This window comes from Nymphaea colorata, chromosome 1 (genome assembly GCF_008831285.2).
Source record: "Nymphaea colorata isolate Beijing-Zhang1983 chromosome 1, ASM883128v2, whole genome shotgun sequence".
NCBI lineage: Eukaryota > Viridiplantae > Streptophyta > Magnoliopsida > Nymphaeales > Nymphaeaceae > Nymphaea > Nymphaea colorata.
Genome location: NC_045138.2, coordinates 40452220 through 40469703, shown reverse-complemented (window position 1 = coordinate 40469703; position 17484 = coordinate 40452220). Strand labels below are relative to the sequence as shown.

The 17484-nt window shown below is 36.8% G+C and overlaps 2 protein-coding genes across 4 annotated transcripts; both read right to left on the bottom strand.

Annotated features, from left to right (window-relative positions):
• Positions 1 to 5435: 5435 nt before the first annotated feature.
• On the bottom strand, positions 5436 to 17128 carry LOC116245654 (uncharacterized). Of its 3 annotated transcripts, none has more exons than XM_050077438.1 (2): positions 16737 to 17128; positions 5436 to 5620 (listed from the first exon to the last, which is right to left on the bottom strand). In XM_050077438.1, the coding sequence occupies exons 1-2, from the start codon at positions 17062 to 17064 to the stop codon at positions 5598 to 5600; spliced, it is 351 nt and encodes a 116-aa protein (XP_049933395.1). In that variant the 5' UTR covers positions 17065 to 17128; the 3' UTR covers positions 5436 to 5597. The 3 variants fall into 3 exon arrangements, with proteins under 3 accessions (XP_049933395.1, XP_031505735.1, XP_031473005.1); XM_031649875.2 differs by lacking the exon at positions 16737 to 17128 and adding an exon at positions 5699 to 6088; XM_031617145.2 differs by lacking the exon at positions 5436 to 5620 and adding an exon at positions 16474 to 16658 and having other exon boundaries at positions 16737 to 17125.
• LOC116245816 (uncharacterized) lies at positions 10591 to 11310 on the bottom strand. Its single transcript, XM_031617384.2, has 2 exons — positions 10936 to 11310; positions 10591 to 10800 (listed from the first exon to the last, which is right to left on the bottom strand). The coding sequence occupies exons 1-2, from the start codon at positions 11261 to 11263 to the stop codon at positions 10775 to 10777; spliced, it is 354 nt and encodes a 117-aa protein (XP_031473244.1). The 5' UTR covers positions 11264 to 11310; the 3' UTR covers positions 10591 to 10774.
• Positions 17129 to 17484: the final 356 nt, after the last annotated feature.

The window sequence follows — 17484 nt, the reverse complement described above, 5'->3', positions numbered from 1 at the left end:
CTGCTCTACCCAATGCATGGGTGTGGTTTATATAGACAGAGTCCCCTGCATCCAAACTGAGTTTTATCCACCATGGACATGTGATGATGCTCATTTTGTCGGGCACCCATGGAAGTGCCTATCCACATTTTCTCTGTTTTAATGTTTGTGTTTTAAATTTTTTAAATCTTGGCATCGACTTATATCTAATTTTTCTTGGTTAGTTCCAAACATCCTCATGTTATTTTCGTCAAATTAACGTTAATCTGATAAAAATTGTTATTTTTCCTTCTAAAAGATAACATGCAAGTATAGCTGCCTTTGTGAACATATTTAATTTCGTTGCAATGTACTTTTCTGGAATTAACTGAAAAATCAGAACCTAATTATTTTTGGTATCAAAAATATAATCAAGTTAAGTAACTAAACTTGTACAATGAATAGAATTGTTGGTAGTTCAAAGAACCTAATGTAAATAACTACTGTAAAACATTTATTTGTGTTAAAAGGCCTTCTTGTCATTTTACACTTTAAAATTACCAAATTACTCCTCTGGTAAAACATGAAAAGGCAACAGCATAATATGAAAAATGCTCTAAGCTCACATAAACGTGGATCCTGTTTCCGAAATTATTCTAAATTTATGGTCTTCAATGAAAATATGACTTCATAATTTGTGTCCGTACAATTATGTCTATTTTGTCGTGCCGTGGAACGTCTATTTTAGTCTTGGGACTTGAAAGAATAAATGAGCAAAGCAAATAATGAAACCAACAATAATGCCGAAACAAAATTATGCTTGCAAGCTGCACTTTAGTTTTGGTAAGTGGTGTTCTTTTAGGTGAGCAAGAGAGTATTTCATTGTTCAAATTTCATAAAAGAATCAGAGCCTTCAACCTTGCTTTTTTTTTTTATTATTCTTCATCATGGCGATCTAATGACGCCGATTCTGTTGCTTGCTGTTGTGGAAAAACTCTCCCAAAGCTTCAAATATAAGAAGAATGTTCTGGCCAGGTGACACTGTCAGGTAAGTCTTAAGAAATAGAATTTATGATCTACGAAACGACCATATGCTTCTCCAGTGTGCAAGTTCTAAAGAGGTTACATCAGGTTCTTTCAAGCTATCATCAATGAAAGCAGTATGCAACTGTCACTACTGAAAAGCGCCAGCTGTATCGACCGCCATTGGAGATCATTTCAGTCTCATCTTCTTAGTAATGACTCGAGCCATCGATTTCGGGTAATTCTTCGTCATGGCGATCCAATCAAGCCTATTCTGTTGCTTGTTGTTGCAGAAAAACTCTGCCGAAAGCTTCAAATATTAGAAGAATATTCTGGCCAGATGACACTGTCAGCTAGTTCTTAAGAAACATAATTTATGATCTAAGGAATGATCATATGATTGCACCTTCTCCAGTGTGCAAGTTCTAAGGAGGTTACATCAGGATCTGTCAAGCTGTCATCAATGAAAGCAACCGGTTGATGTTTTTGGCTGACAATGCCACAAGCATGACTTCATCTTGCATAGTTTTCCCCTGTTAAGTGTTGAGATACTGTCATTGATATTGCCATAAGCATCGCAGGTCTTCACGTTGCATGGCTTTTCCCTGTTAAGTGTTGAGATACTAACATTATATGTCATATAATGCTTTCCTTATACGCAATGAAGCTGCTGACTCTAAACATTAGCAATTTTCTCTTATCCGATCCGGTAAAGAAAAGGAAATGGCTTCAAATGTCCTAATTGGACTCAGAAACAGAATCCAGGTCCGATAAATAATTTGAATTTGAAAATACAATAAAGATTGGATATGAGTATGTGTCGTAAATTGGGATCGTACTCGTCGAAATCTTATCTTTCTCTCTACAGTAGAGCTGTTCTGCTATTGATACTCATTTTGTCGAGCAACCAAGCAAGTGCCTATTTACATTTTCTCCCTTTTACTGTGTCATGTTTTAATTTTAAAATCCTGACATTGACACGTGCCCAATTTCTCTTGGTTAGTTCAAAATGTCCATATGTTCATTTTTTTTTCAAAATAGCTATTAAGCTAATAATAATTTTTATTTTTTCCTCTAGAAGATAACATGCAAGTATGGCTTACTTTGTGAACATGTTAACTCAATTTTCTTGCAATATATTTTTCTGGAAATTAACTAAAAACTTGTAGCCTAACTGCCTTTGATATCAATAAAAATAATTAATTTAAATGTAACCAAACTTGATTAATGAATATAATTGTTGGTAGCTCAAAAAAGCTAATGTAAATAATTAATGTAAAGCATTTATTTGTGCTAAATGTAACTAAACCGCGTTGTGAAACAACTACTGTTTATCGTGATTGCTGGCCGAATTGAATGAAATAATGTTTAATTTGGCCTTCAAACTTAAAGAACAGAGAGATAAAAGAGAAACAAAGAAATTAATAAAACCAAAATTAATGTCGAACTCGAAACACAATTGTAAATGCAAGCTGCCTCTTTAATTTCGACATCATTTTTGTTAGAGTGCATACTGACAAGGCGATCCGATCTAGCCCATTCTCCTCATTGTTGTTGTGTAAAACTTCTCACGGAAGCTTCGAATATAGGAAGAAGCTGGCCATCCCCAAAACTGAGGGCCAAGATGTTCTTTCCTTTGCTGTTTTCTTACTGATGCTATACTTAAAGCTAACATGCAAGTATAGCTAAGTATGTGAACATATTTAATTTTCTTGCAGTATAATTTTCCGGGATTAACTGAAAAATCGTGAGCTAATTACTTTTGATATGAATAAAAATAGTTAATTTTAAATTTTACAAAACTTGATCAATGAATACAATCGTTGGAAATTTAAAGAACTATATTTAAATGTTTAATATAAAACACTTAGTTGTGTTAAAGGTGTTATTGTCATTTTATCTTTAGAGGAAGACTTGGAGGTTGAAATATACCGAAGGTCGTTTTTCATAAACGGTGCAAAATTTAGTGTATTTTAAACAACAATGGAAATTCAAGAATGTTTTTTATTATTGCAAAATTTTTAGGCATTTTTTTAAAAAAAAAACACTTGAAATGAAGGGAAAATTTGCCATTTGGAGGCGATTTTTAACAAGACTTAAAATTTCTCAAACTTATTAATTTTTTTTATTAACTTTTTTTATGGGGTCAGGTACTTCCTTTGTCTATGAGAGCAAAAGTGCTACTTGAAAAAATTTATACTTTAAAATACCAAAATACTACTATGGTAAACCATGAAAAAGTCCATTAAGCTATGTCACGCCTCGGCAGCCCACGTACCAGTACTGGTAAGCCCGTACAACAGTACTAGTACCGGTACCGGGGGTACCTGGTGGTACATTTGGATATGGTTTTGGGTCGAAACCAGATCCAAACCATATTTTAATCTGGAAAAACAAAAACCTAACGCATTTTGCATGACGCTCGTCTTATTCTCCAGTTCTCCTCCTTCTCTGCCTTTGTTTCTTTTCAAAAAGCTAAAGCTTCGAACCTATGTCACAATGGTACGCCCAATTGGTGGCGTACCACCTGGTATGGCGGTACTGGTACAGCGGTATGGCCCGGTACATTTGGATTTGGATTCGAGTTGGAACCAGATCCAAACTACATTATAACTAAAAAAAAGACTTATCCTTTACTTTTTTTTTTTTTTACTTTAACATAAGAAGTCTCGTTAACAAGATGAAACATTGATAACTTATTCCTTAGGAGCTTCTTTTTGTTCGCTTTTTTGTTACAACTTGTGGTTTAATTATATATAATAATTATTTTTTTGAATATAATAGTCGTCGTACCCGCACCAAGACTTTAAAAAATGCCGTACCCATACCCTCGTATCCGAACCCGTACCCGTACCATTGTGACATAGCTTCGAACAGAAGAAAACCTAACGTGGCGGTGGACGGCGACAGACGGTGAGTAGGCCGCCTTGGGTTTACTGGTCTTTTCGGCAACGTCGGTGGATGACAACTAGCAATGGAGCGGCGGTGGACGGCGAGGGCTCCGGAGGTGATGGACGGTGAGTGGGCCAGCCTCTGTTTCTTTCTCTTGATTACGAAAGAGTAGAAACCTATCCGTGACCCGTCCCTTTGATTTTTTTTTTTTTTGTTTCACACGAATCGTCGAATTCCTATTTCATTAAGCATGATATGAAGGTTCGTATATTGGGAATATGTGACTCTTTGCTTTCCCTTGTTTGCATAAGTGGTTCGTTACGTTCTTTGTTAGTTTTCCCAAATTGGCATGGCGATGAAACTGGACAATGCTCTTGTAATCTTCACGTTCCACTTATTTGATTGAAGAACATGAATATGGAATGCAGTCAGTCGCACTTATTTGTGCTCAATCAACAACACAAATTTGCTTTCCCTTGTTTGATTGAACTAATAAACTCTGAGTGAAATTTTCCTGTCGCACTACTTACCCTTATTAGCCAACTGAGGGCATCCCCTTCATCTTAGATTCAATCATTTGAACACAGAATGCAGTCTTATCATAATCTTCCAAAACTTATGCTTCAAGTTAGTTGCCTCTTATCTGTTGATCCATTACTCAACATTTAATTTAGGGACAGATGCTGTCGCTCCATAACTAACAAAAATTGACTTGATTTAGGTTATATGCTCATTTATTTTTATCGAGTATATTTATGTTACTTGCTTGTTTGATTATCTTTTTTATAGACTTATAGTATGTTTACTTCAAGTAAAGTAAGGGAACTGTTTCTACACCTACAAGTTCAAGTTGTGCCAGTTACAAGAGGACCAATCATTATGGGGTTATGTGGAAAAGAAAGGAAAAGCTCTTCCAGGTGGTGGGGATGTAATGTTTGAATGCTCTTTTTGTAGGAAGGAGTTCAGTAAAACATATACAAGAGTTAAAGCACATTTACTTCACATGAAAGGAGTTAGAGCATCTATTAACATATTCACAACATTAAGAGAAACAAACTTACAAGCAAGCGTGTGGAAGATTTAGTCTATGTGCATTTTAACCTTCGGTTACTTTCACAAAACAGTAATGAATACAAGTAAATCAACAGTTATTGTATTGTAATTTTTTTGTATATATTTGTTGATTACAGCATAATTATATTCTTAATTCTTATCTTTTTATAGAAAAGGAAGCAGTAAAAATTGAAATGTAAATGGTAAGGAATTTAACTTTGAAGGAGATGAAGATCTAAACCATCTTAATTCGAAGTTAAATGAACCATTGCACTACAAAAGGTAGATGTGGATAATGAGGACTTTGTACAGGTGAAAGAAGAACAAAATTTACAACTAAATGTATTAATTAGATATTCAATTTTTTTTAACGCTTTTGGTAAAAAAGTATAAAATTTCAAGGTTCTTTCCGACAAAGCAGCCGTAGAGTTTGGCATTACGGCCGATCGCTTCATTTTATTTGCTGGCTCTTGTCCATAAACCAAATCAAAAGCATTAGACCCATCATGGATACAAACAGCCATGCTCATTGCTTTATTTATTAGATAATAAATAGAAGCACAACATCTGATAGATCACGGAACAAAAGGCACACAAGTTCTATAGATGCATGATTCATTCAACACGAGCTGGCACCCACATCATTCACAAACGCTGCTCCTTTGCCATCTTCAAGCTTCAGGCACGATGTCACCTGAATCCAGAAAAAATGAATACACTCAGGGTTGAAGTAAGGCGAGTGTAAACATAAAGTATAGGGGTTGAGAATTACCGCCGCATTTGAAGCCGGCGTGAACGGCATAGCCACACTCCCGGAGAACTCTGCCAGTCAAGGTCATATTGTAATTTTTCGCCTCCGCAGGAGTGAGAGCTCGGCAGACACAAGCAATGTCAGAAGCCTTGATCTTGCTGCAGCAAGCTGCAGGCGGCGGCCCTGGAAGTTGGTTGCGTTTCAGGGCGTACTTGCCGCAGAGAGATATCACCTCTTCTTTCTCCTTCCGGCAGTCCTCCGCCTTCACCTGGCCGGAGTTCAGCCCGCCAGGTACCACCAACAAGGCAACCACCAGGATGCTCAGTACTTTGACAAAAGCCACTGCCATCTCTCTCTATCTCTCTCTTTCTCTCTGTGGTAGATCTGTGCTGCTCTACCAAATGCATGGGTATGGTTTATATAGACAAAGTCCCCCTGCATCCAAACTGCGTTTTACCTTGATCCACCATGGACATGTGATGATGCTCATTTTGTCGGGCACCCAAGGAAGTGCCTACCTACATTTTCTCTTTTTTAATGTGCGTGTTCTAAATTTTTAAACCTTGACATCGACTTATATCTAATTTCTCTTGGTTTGTTCAAAATATCCTCATGTTTATTTTTGTCAAATTAACTATAAGCGGTTAAAAATTGTTACTTTTCCTTCTAAAAGATAACATGCAAGTATGGCTGCCCTTGTGAACACATTTAATTTTGTTGCAATATAATTTTCTGGAATTAGCTGATAAATCATAACCTATTACTTTTGGTACCAAAAATATAATTAAGTAAAGTAACTAAACTTGTAGAATGAATAGAATTGTTGGTTGGTAGCTCAAAGAACCTAATCTAAATAATTAGTGCAAAACAATTATTTGTGTTAAAAAGGTGCTTTTGTCATTTTAAACTTTAAAATTACCAAATTAATCCTCTGGTAAAACATGAAAATGCAACGGCATACTATGAAATGTAATCCTCACACGAACATGGATCCTGTTTCTGAAATTATCCCAAACTTGTGCTCTTCAACGAAAAAGTGACTTCATCATTTGTGTCGGTACAATCATGTCTATTTTGTCGTGCCGTGCAACGAGCAATGTTCAGCATGATCGGAGGGCGGCCCAACTGATCCAAATAATGTCTGCTTTAGTCTTGGGACTTTGAAGAACAAATAGATGCAGAGGAACAAAGAAAATAATGAAAATGTAGAAACAAAATCATGCTTGCAAGCTGCCTCTTTAATTCGGCCTTCATTTGTTGTGTGGGTGCTGATATTTTGGTGAGCAAGAGAGTGTTTCGCTCTTCATCTTTCAAAAATTATGCTTGCGAGCTGCCTCTTTAATTCGGCCTTCATTTTTTGTGTGGGTGCTGATATTTAGGTGAGCAAGAGAGTGTTTCACTCTTACCATTCAAATAAGAGCTACCAGAGTCTTCAACCTTGTGTTGTTTGCTTGCTCGAGAGTCGAAGGCAGTGTCAGCGAATCAAAGACGGTGTCGGTGCTTAAGTTGGAGCTTGCACAGCATCTTAGCTAATGCATTACTATCTTTGAGATGAGCATAAGGCTGGTGCTTGGTGAATCGATCGACACTCTGTGTTTCTGCATTACTATCTTTGACATGATGAGCACAAGGCAGGTGCTTGGTGAATCGATCGACACTCGTGTTTCTGCAAAGCACCAGTTAGAAAAGAGTGAGTAGTAGACCCGTCCATTTAAAAAGCACAGGTGGGTGAACTTTGTGAGTGCCACCCATTAGAGGCGTGCACACAACAACAAATATGCACCACTTTTGAACTTTTTTTTTTTTTATAGAAGAAGAAATGTTATACACTTTCATTTTTTTTGCAATCCTTTTTTTACCCTTTTAAAAGGTTTATTTGTTATTTCAATAAAAATATTTTGGTCATTCCTACCCATTTACGCACGAACAAAACGCACATTATTTGAAAGGTGAATTTTTAAAGCATTTGATTGTCTTTATAGAGGAAACAAAGGGAAGTTGTTGAGTTTGCAACTGCCACTACTGAAAAAAGCCAGCTGTGTCGACTGCCATTGGAGATCATTCCAGTCTCATCTTCTTAGTAATGACTCCAGCAATCGATTTCGGGTAATTCTTCGTCATGGCGATCTAATTCTGTTGCTTGTTGCTTGTTGTTTGTGGAAAGACTCTCCCAAAGCTTCAAATATAAGAAGAATATTCTGGCCAGATGACACTGTCAAATAGGTCTTAAGAAACAGAATTTATGACCATATAATTGCACCTTCCCCAGTGTGCAAGTTCTTAAAGAGGTTACATCAGGTTCTGTCAAGCTGTCGTCAATGAAAGCAACCGGTTGATGTTTTTGGCTGACAATGCCAAAAGCATGACTTCATCTTGCATAGTTTTCCGTTGGTAAGTGTTGAGACACTGTCATTGATATTGCCATAAGCATCATAGGTGTCCATGTTGCATGAATATTCCCTGTTAAGTATTGGGATACTAACGTTATATGTCACATATAATGTTTTCCTTACACGCAATGAAGGCTGCTAACTCTAAACATTAAAAATTTTCTCTTGTCCGATCCCGTAAAGAAAAGGAAATGGCTTCAAATATCCTAATTGGACTCAGAAATAGAATACAGGTCCGATAACCAAATCCCAGTAATTTGAATTTGAAAATACAATAAAGATTGGATTTGACTATGTGTCATAAATTGGGATCTTACTCGTCGAAATCTTATCTCTCTCTCTACAGTAGAGCTGTTCTGCTATTGATACTCATTTTGTCGAGCAACCAAGCAAGTGCCTATTTACATTTTCTCCCTGTTAATGTGTCATGTTTTAATTTTTAAATCCTGACATTGACACGTTCCCAATTTCCCTTGGTTAGTTCAAAATGTCCCCAAGTTTCTTCTTGTCAAATTAACTATTAAGCCAATAATAATTGTCATTTTTCCCTCTAGAAGATAACATGCAAGTATGGCTAACTTTGTGGACATGTTAATTCAATTTTCTTGCAATATAATTTTTTTGGAAACTAAATAAAAAATTGTAACCTAATTGCCTTTCATATCAATAAAAATAATTAACTTAAAGGCAAGTAAACTTGAACAATGAATAGAATTGTTGGTAGTTCAAAAAAGCTCATGGAAATAATTAATGTAAAACATTTATTTGTACTAAATGTAACTAAACCGCGGCGTGCGACGACCACTGTTTATCATGATTGCTGGCCGAATTGATTCACATAATGTGTAATTTGGCCTTCAAACTTAAACAACAGAGAGACAAAGAAATTAATAAAACCAAAGTCAGCTTCTGGTTCCAATTGCTCAAACTCAGTTGCTGCAACAGCGTAGTGTTGTTTTAGGAAGCGTTTGTTTAGCGGGGACAACACTATAGAGCGCGGATATATATATATCTACTCCGTGCGGCAGTCGTCCACGCAACTTCATGCATGGATGGATTATCCGCGCTCTCTGTTTTGATAGCAGATTATTCTGAGATCAGGCCCCAAAATTTATTAATTCTGTTCATTGTTGTTGTGGAAAAACACTCACGAAAGCTTCAAATGTAAGAAGAATCTGGCCAGATGGCACTATCAACTAGTCTTGAGAAAGAAAATTTATGACAAAAAGAGGACCATATGGTTGCACCTTCTCGAGTATGCAAATTCTTACATCAGGTTCTTTCAAGCTACCATCAATGAAAGCAACCTCGTTTTTTTTTTTTTGCTGATAATGGCATAAGCATGACACAACTCTATTTTGCATAGTTCCTTGTTGTTAAATATTGAGATACTATCATTGAAGTCTCTTAGTTCTTGCTTGCTTTAAGATTTTACAAATAGAATTTATGATCCACAAAAGGACCTATGGTTGCACATTCTCCAGTATGTTTCTGGCTGATAATGCCGTAGGCGTGCCACCACCCATGTTGAGTAGTTTTGCCATGTTAAGTATTGAGACACTATCATTCAGGTCTCTTCGTTCTCGCTTGATTCTAGTATCTACAAATAGAATTTATGTAACAGCCCACTCCACACCTTGCTTAGTCCCTTGATTCGATAAATCCCATCATGTTCCTTAACAGTTTCTGTTCTAGCCTAAACAATGTTTGGAATAAGGACAACCAACTATTTTAACAACCTCCTTCATAAGTCCTTGAAGCCATCTCTCATAATCTTCAATATATACGAGATTAAACTTTTGGAGTGTTATCATTCACTCTTCTTAAGGCACATGGGTTTGAATATTAGATGTTATAAGAAGGAAATTGAATCTTATGCTCAAGCCAATCGACCTAATCATCCTTGTTGTTATGCGTCGATCAAAGTATCCCAACATATTTGATCCTATGAAACTTCAGCAAATAACGCCTTTAGTTTTGTTTTCCTTTAATAAAAAAGATAATTAAATGATAGGTCACGTCTATAATAAATTAAAATTAGAGCACCTGATCATGTTGGTGACGATTTGGTTAATTAGCTATTTATCTGGCAACTATGGTGACAAGTAAATTCATAGCTGGGAAATTAACTTTGTTCCTCACAAGGGGGGGTGGGGATGTTGTAGGTATGATCATGTCGAGAAGAGTATTGCAAATTAAAATCAAAATTGGATAAAATGGATTCAGCCGAACCGGTTTGTGACCCATCAATTGGGGGTCCATTTAGGAGCGTCTCTGTAACTCTGTTCAAGTAATAGAAATTTGACATATATGCAGGCTTTTTCTCGCAAATTAGAAATTAATTTTCCCTTATTAGAAAAAGTAACCTTCAGTTTGTCGAAAAAAAAAAAATCAAGGTTGATTCCATGGTTTGATTCTTGTTAGTGCCAACTCCCTGTGCAGTATATAGTCAGCAATGAGTTGCCGGCATAACCATGGACCGAAATAGGATCCTTGTCCAAAACCATTAATTACCACCCATCATGCACACAAACAGCCATGCTCATTGCTTTATTCATTAGATAATAGACAGTACAATATCATTAGATAATAGACAGAAGTAGAATATCTGATAGATCACGGAACAAAAGGAACACGACTACTACACATGCTTCATTCGACACAAGAGCAGGCACCCACGTCATTCATAAACGAAGCTCCTTCGCCATCAACAAGTTTCGGGCAGGATGTATCCTGAATCCACAACGTAAGAAAAATAAACACTTGTAATTAGTCACGAAACACTGGTGGATTTGATTTTGAACTTGGTAAGACACATGAGTTGAAGTAATGCGAGTATAAACGTAAAGCATAGGAGTTGAGAATTACCAGCGCACTTGAAGCCGGCGGGAAAGGGATAGCCACACTTGCGGTCGACGCAGAGAGCCAATGTTATATTGTATATCTTCAAGTCCGCAGGAGTGAGAGCTCGGCAGGCACAAGCAATATCAGAAGCCATAACTTTGTTGCAGCAACTTGGACACGGCGGCCCAGGAAGTGGGTTGTGATTCAGGACGTACTTGCCGCAGACAGCTTTCAACTCATCTTTCTCCTTTTCGCAGTCCCACGCCATCACCTGGCCGGAGTTCAGCCGGCCTGGTACCGCCAACAAGGCAACCACCAGGATGCTCAGTACTGTGACAAAAGCCACTGCCATCTCTCTTTCTCTCTGTAGTAGATCTGTGCTGCTCTACCCAATGCATGGGTGTGGCTTATATAGACAGAGGTGCCCTGCATCCAAACTGAGTTTCATCCACCGTGAACGTCTGATGATACTCATTTGTCGAGCACCCAAGGAAGTGCCTATCTACATTTTCTTTCCTTTAATACGTATGTTTTGAACTTTTAAATCTTGACATCGACTTATATCTAATTTCTCTTGCTTAGTTCCAAATGTCCTCATGTTTATTTTTGTCAAGATAAAATGCAAGTATAGCAGCCTTTGCGAACATATTTAATTCATTTGCAATATAATTTTCTGGAATCAACTGAAAAATCATAACCTAATTACTTTTGGTATCAATAAATATAATTAAGTAACTAAACTTGTACAATGAATAGAAATGTTGATTGTACAAAGAACCTAGTGTAAATAAGTACTGTAAAACATTTATTTGTGTTAAAAGGCGTTTTTGTCATTTTATACTTTAAAATTACCAAATTACCCCTGTGGTAAAAACAGGAAAACGCAACAGCATAATGTGAAAAGTGCTTCTTCAAGCTCACAGAACATGGATCCTGTTTCTGAAATTATCCCAAAGTTGTGGACTTCAATGAAAATGTGACTTCATCATTTGTGTCCATAGAATCACGTCTATTTTGTGATGCCGTGCAACGAGCTATGTTTAGCAGGTAGAACAAATAGATCCAGAGGAACAAACAAAATAATGAAACCGTCACACAATTGTGCTTGCAAGCTGCCTAGTGCTATAAGCAGGAGAGTATTTCATTTTACCTTTCAAATAAGAGTCAGAGTCTTCAACTTTACTTTTTTTTGCTTGCTTGAGAGTCGAAAACAGTGTTGGTGGTGAGTCAAAGACGGTGTAAGTGCTTAACTTGGAGCTTGCATAGCACAAGAGCCCAAGGCTGATTGGTGAACTTTGTGAGTTCAACCTTTTAGAGGTCTGCATACAATAAATATGCACGAAAAATATTTTTTTAATATTTTTAAAGTCTTTTAAAGTCTTTCATTCTAATATTCTTTTATCATTTTAAAACGTTTTTTTATTATTTTACTAAAAATATTTTGGTCTTTCTTACCCATACACGCACGAAAAATTAACCAACATCGTTCCAAAACGCCACATTACCTTTCAAAAGATGTGATTTTTTAAAGCATTCGGTTGCCTTTATAGAGGAAACAGTATGCAACTGCCACTACTGAAAAAAAGCCAACTGTATCGACTGCCATTGGAGATCATTTCAGTCTCATCTTCTTAGTAATGACTCGAGCCATCGATTTCGGGTAATTCTTCGTCATGGCGATCCAATCAAGCCTATTCTGTTGCTTGTTGTTGCAGAAAAACTCTGCCGAAAGCTTCAAATATTAGAAGAATATTCTGGCCAGATGACACTGTCAGCTAGTTCTTAAGAAACAGAATTTATGATCTAAGGAATGATCATATGATTGCACCTTCTCCAGTGTGCAAGTTCTAAGGAGGTTACATCAGGATCTGTCAAGCTGTCATCAATGAAAGCAACCGGTTGATGTTTTTGGCTGACAATGCCAAAAGCATGGCTCGACTTCATCTTGCATAGTTTTCCCTTGTTAAGTGTTGAGATACTGTCATTGATATTGCCATAAGCATCGCCAGGTCTCCATGTTGAATGAATATTCCCTGTTAAGTGTTGGGATACTAACGTTATATGTCACATATAATGTTTTCATTATACACAATGAAGGCTGCTAACTCTAAACATTAAAAATTTTCTCTTGTTAAATGAAAAGGAAATGGCTTCAAATGTCCTAATTGGACTCAGAAATAAAATACAGGTCCGATAACCAAATCCCAATAATTTGAATTTGAAAATACAATAAAGATTGGATTTGAGTATGTGTCGTAAATTGGGATCGTACTCGCCGAAATCTTATCTTTCTCTCTACAGTAGAGCTGTTCTGCTTTTGATACTCATTTTGTCGAGCACCCAAGGAAGTGCCTATTTACATTTTCTCCCTTTTAATGTGTCATGTTTTAATTTTTAAATCCTGACATTGACACATGCCCAATTTCTCTTGGTTAGTTCAAAATATCCATATGTTTTTTTTTTCAAAATAGCTATTAAGCTAATAATAATTGTTATTTTTTTCTTTAGAAGATAACATGCAAGTATGGCTTACTTTGTGAACATGCTAACTCAATTTTCTTGCAATATAATTTTCCGGAAATTAACTAAAAAATTGTAGCCTAATTGCCTTTGGTATCAATAAAAATAATTAATTTAAATGTAACCAAACTTGATTAATGAATATAGTTGTTGGTAGCTCAAAAAAGCTAATGTAAATAATTAATGTAAAACATTTATTTGTGCTAAATGTAACTAAACCGTGGCGTGAAACAACTACTGCTTATCGTGATTGCTGGCCGAATTGAATGAAATAATGTTTAATTTGGCCTTCAAACTTAAAGAACAGAGAGATAAAAGAGAAACAAATAAATTAATAAAACCAAAATTAATGTCGAACTCGAAACACAATTGTAAATGCAAGCTGCCTCTTTAATTTCGACATCATTTTTGTTAGAGTGCATACTGACAAGGCGATCCGATCTAGCCCCATTCTCTTCGTTGTTGTTGTGTAAAACTTCTCACGGAAGCTTCGAATATAGGAAGAAGCTGGCCATCCCCAAAATTGAGGGCCAAGATGTTCTTTCTTTCCTTTGCTGTTTGCTTACTGATGGTATCTTGTATTGTGCAATGGCCTTTCAGAAAACTCGGCTATATTAAACTAATGTTGTTCCTGTGCTTGTGACGATCAAGTTGTTATGTACGTTGTTCTCAATGTTTCATGAGGAATGTATGCAGAGACCAAATATGATAATACAAGGAAGAAGATTCGAAGAGAAAAAATGCACTCCTTACACCAAAAGTTTAGATAGTTTGCAGATGCCTTATCCCAGCGATCGTCTAAACACTGATTTAATGAAGTTATCTTCAATTGGGTATGTCACAATCCTTACCTCCCACTTGAGAGGTATGGCGAAAGTATGTGTTGTTCTTTTGGGATTTTTACCTTGCCAAATTTTGTTTTTTTTTTTGTTTTTTTTCTTTTGTAGATTCGAAAATTCCTTTCACAGCTACACTTGGGAGAAAATTTTCCTCTTCCACATGTGTATGTATTCAGTTCGGCTTCGACTCATCTTGCAGAATCCGTTAAATTGCAGCTTCAAATTAACGTCAAACTGTATACCAGATATTTTTACAAAAGTTATTTATCTCAAGTTAACTTGAAGCTGAAGATATTTTCAGAATTTGTTACCGCTTTTGAACAGATTCTTTTGTATAGAGCATGAATAAGCATTTTCAGAGAAATGAAATCGATTGAGCGTTTTTCACTCTCCACGCTCTCCGTCTCTCCCCTGCTTTTCTTTCTGTCCTGTCTCTCTGTATTTCTTTGGCTCAAATTCTACTGCAAGGCATTAGGGCTTGCATGGTATCAGAGCCAGTTCCACGGCTGCATCAAACTCAGCTTCTGGTTCCAATGGCTCAAACTCAGTTGCTGGATCGAATACCTCGTCTGGTGATTTCAGCGCAACAAATTCTTCAAAAACCCATACTTCCTTTCATCATTTTGGCAACCAGGTATGATGTTAGTATCTCAACACTTAACAGGGCGAAAATTATACAATGGAGTCATGGGATATTTATGGCACAATCTGCCAAAAATAAGGTCACTTTCATTTGATGGTCTCTGAAACAACCTGATGTAACGTCTTCATAATTTGCATACTGGAGAACGTGCAACCACAGTAGAGAACATCGATAATTTGCATATTGGAGAACACATGACGTTAGTACGCAAATTATGAAGACGTTACATCAGGTTATTTCAAGCCACCATGAAAGGAACCTTGTTTTTGGCTGATCATGCCACAAGCATGACACCACTCCATATTGCATATTCTCCAGTACGCAAATTCAGAAAATATTACATCAGGTTGTTTCATGAAAGCAACCTTGTTTTTTGCTGATTATGCTATGAGCATCTCACATCTCCTTGTTGCGCAGTTTTCCCATGTTAAGTGTTGAGAAACTAACACTTCAGTGTATCTCAAGGGTTTGTGACACCGCTGAAGTTGATTTCAGAAATTACACTTGCTTTGAGGATTTGAGAAATTGTAGAAATTGTTTGCACTAGGTGATATGATATCAAGCAAATGCAGCTGAACATATTAGTGTCACTTACTATGCTTTATCTTTCTAAATCTGATGTCATTAGACAGAGAAGGTCTTTTAATATGGTTGGAAAGTTTTTCCTCTGGACTTTCTCAAAGCAGATTTTGACAGCAAACTTTGAAGTTCAAAAGTTTGATTAAAAAAATAAAGAAAAATAAGACATAAGAGATTGAACTAAAATGTCTCTTTAGTACTCCATCTGCAAAGTATTAAAAAAAAAGTCTTTTTTGGCCCGAAAAGAAACCAGGATAATCAAAATGCTTTACATAATATAAAAATTAATTCAGTTGTTTGACATATCAAGGGTAACATTAACGTGATATTGAATTTTTTGACGATGTTGTTAGGGGTTGAGAATGGCTCTTCAACAGGCTATAAATGAACTAGAATTTAAAGTTTTATGCAAAGTTAACAATGATATGTGTCTGTTTTATTGCTGGATACTGGATGCCTAAAAATTTAACATCCATTAATGAAATCGCTATAAACCATTATTAAAAACATCATGAACTGTTGCTAAATCATAATCTCGTGGCAATTTGGTGGACACACATCCGTTAATTATCTCTTTGCTAGCTTGCAACTATGGCAAGAAGCCAATTCCCAGTTCATCATACAAATGAATATCTGGTAAATTCACTTGTTTGCTTTATGGGTGGGGGGAGGGGGAGGTACCTTCATGTCAACATGTATGTAGCAGTTTTGTTTTTGAAAATGCTGAAAACAGGCAATTAGAAGTTAATTTTCCAAGATTAGAAAAAAGTAACCTTTATTTTGTTGGAAAAAAGGAAGTTAAAATTTTCAAGGTTGATTCCGAGAAAGCAGTAATGGTTGATCGCTTCACTTATTGGTCTGATTCTCGCTCGCAAAAAATAAACTCCCTGTGCAGTATATAGCAATAAGTCGATGACATAACCATAGATCTTAATTGGCTCCTTGTGCGAGACCAAACCAAAACCGTGATCACCCATCATGGACACAAACAGCCATGCTCATTGCTTTATTCATTAGACAATAGATAGAAGTACAACATCTGATAGATCATGGAACAGAAGGCACACAAGTTCTACAGATGCACGATTCATTCAACAGGAGCTGGCACCCACATCATTCACAAACGCAGCTCCTTTGCCATCTTCAAGCTTCAGGCACGATGTCACCTGAATCCAGAAAAAATGAATACACTGAGGGTTGAAGTAATGCGAGTGTGAACATAAAGTATAGGAGTTGAGAATTACCGCCGCATTTGAAGCCGGCGTGAACGGCATAGCCACACTCGCGGAGAACTCTGCCACTCAAGGTCATATTGTAATTTTTCGCCTCCGCAGGAGTGAGAGCTCGGCAGACACAAGCAATGTCAGAAGCCTTGATCTTGTTGCAACAACTCGCAGACGGCGGCCCTGGAACTGGGTTGCGTTTCAGGGAGTACTTGCCGCAGAGAGCTATCACCTCTTCTTTCTCCTTCCGGCAGTCCTCCGCCTTCACCTGGCCGGAGTTCAGCCCGCCAGGTACCACCAACAAGGCAACCACCAGGATGCTCAGTACTTTGACAAAAGCCACTGCCATCTCTCTCTATCTCTCTCTTTCTCTCTGTGGTAGATCTGTGCTGCTCTACCAAATGCATGGGTATGGTTTATATAGACAAACGCCCCCTGCATCCAAACTGAGTTTTACCTTTATCCACCTTGGACATGTGATGATGCTCATTTTGTCGTGCACCCAAGGAAGTGCCTATCCACATTTTCTCTGTTTTAATGTGTGTGTTTAAATTCTTAAATCTCGACATCGATGCTCTCTTATTTAGTTCAAAACATCCTCATGTTTGTTTTTGTCAAAATAACTATTAAGCCGATGAAAATTGTTATTTACTCTCTAAAACATAACATGCAAGTATAGCTAACTTCATGAACAAATTTTGTTGCAATATAATTTTCTGGAATTAATTGAAAAATCTTAACCTAATTACTTTTGATATCAATACAATAA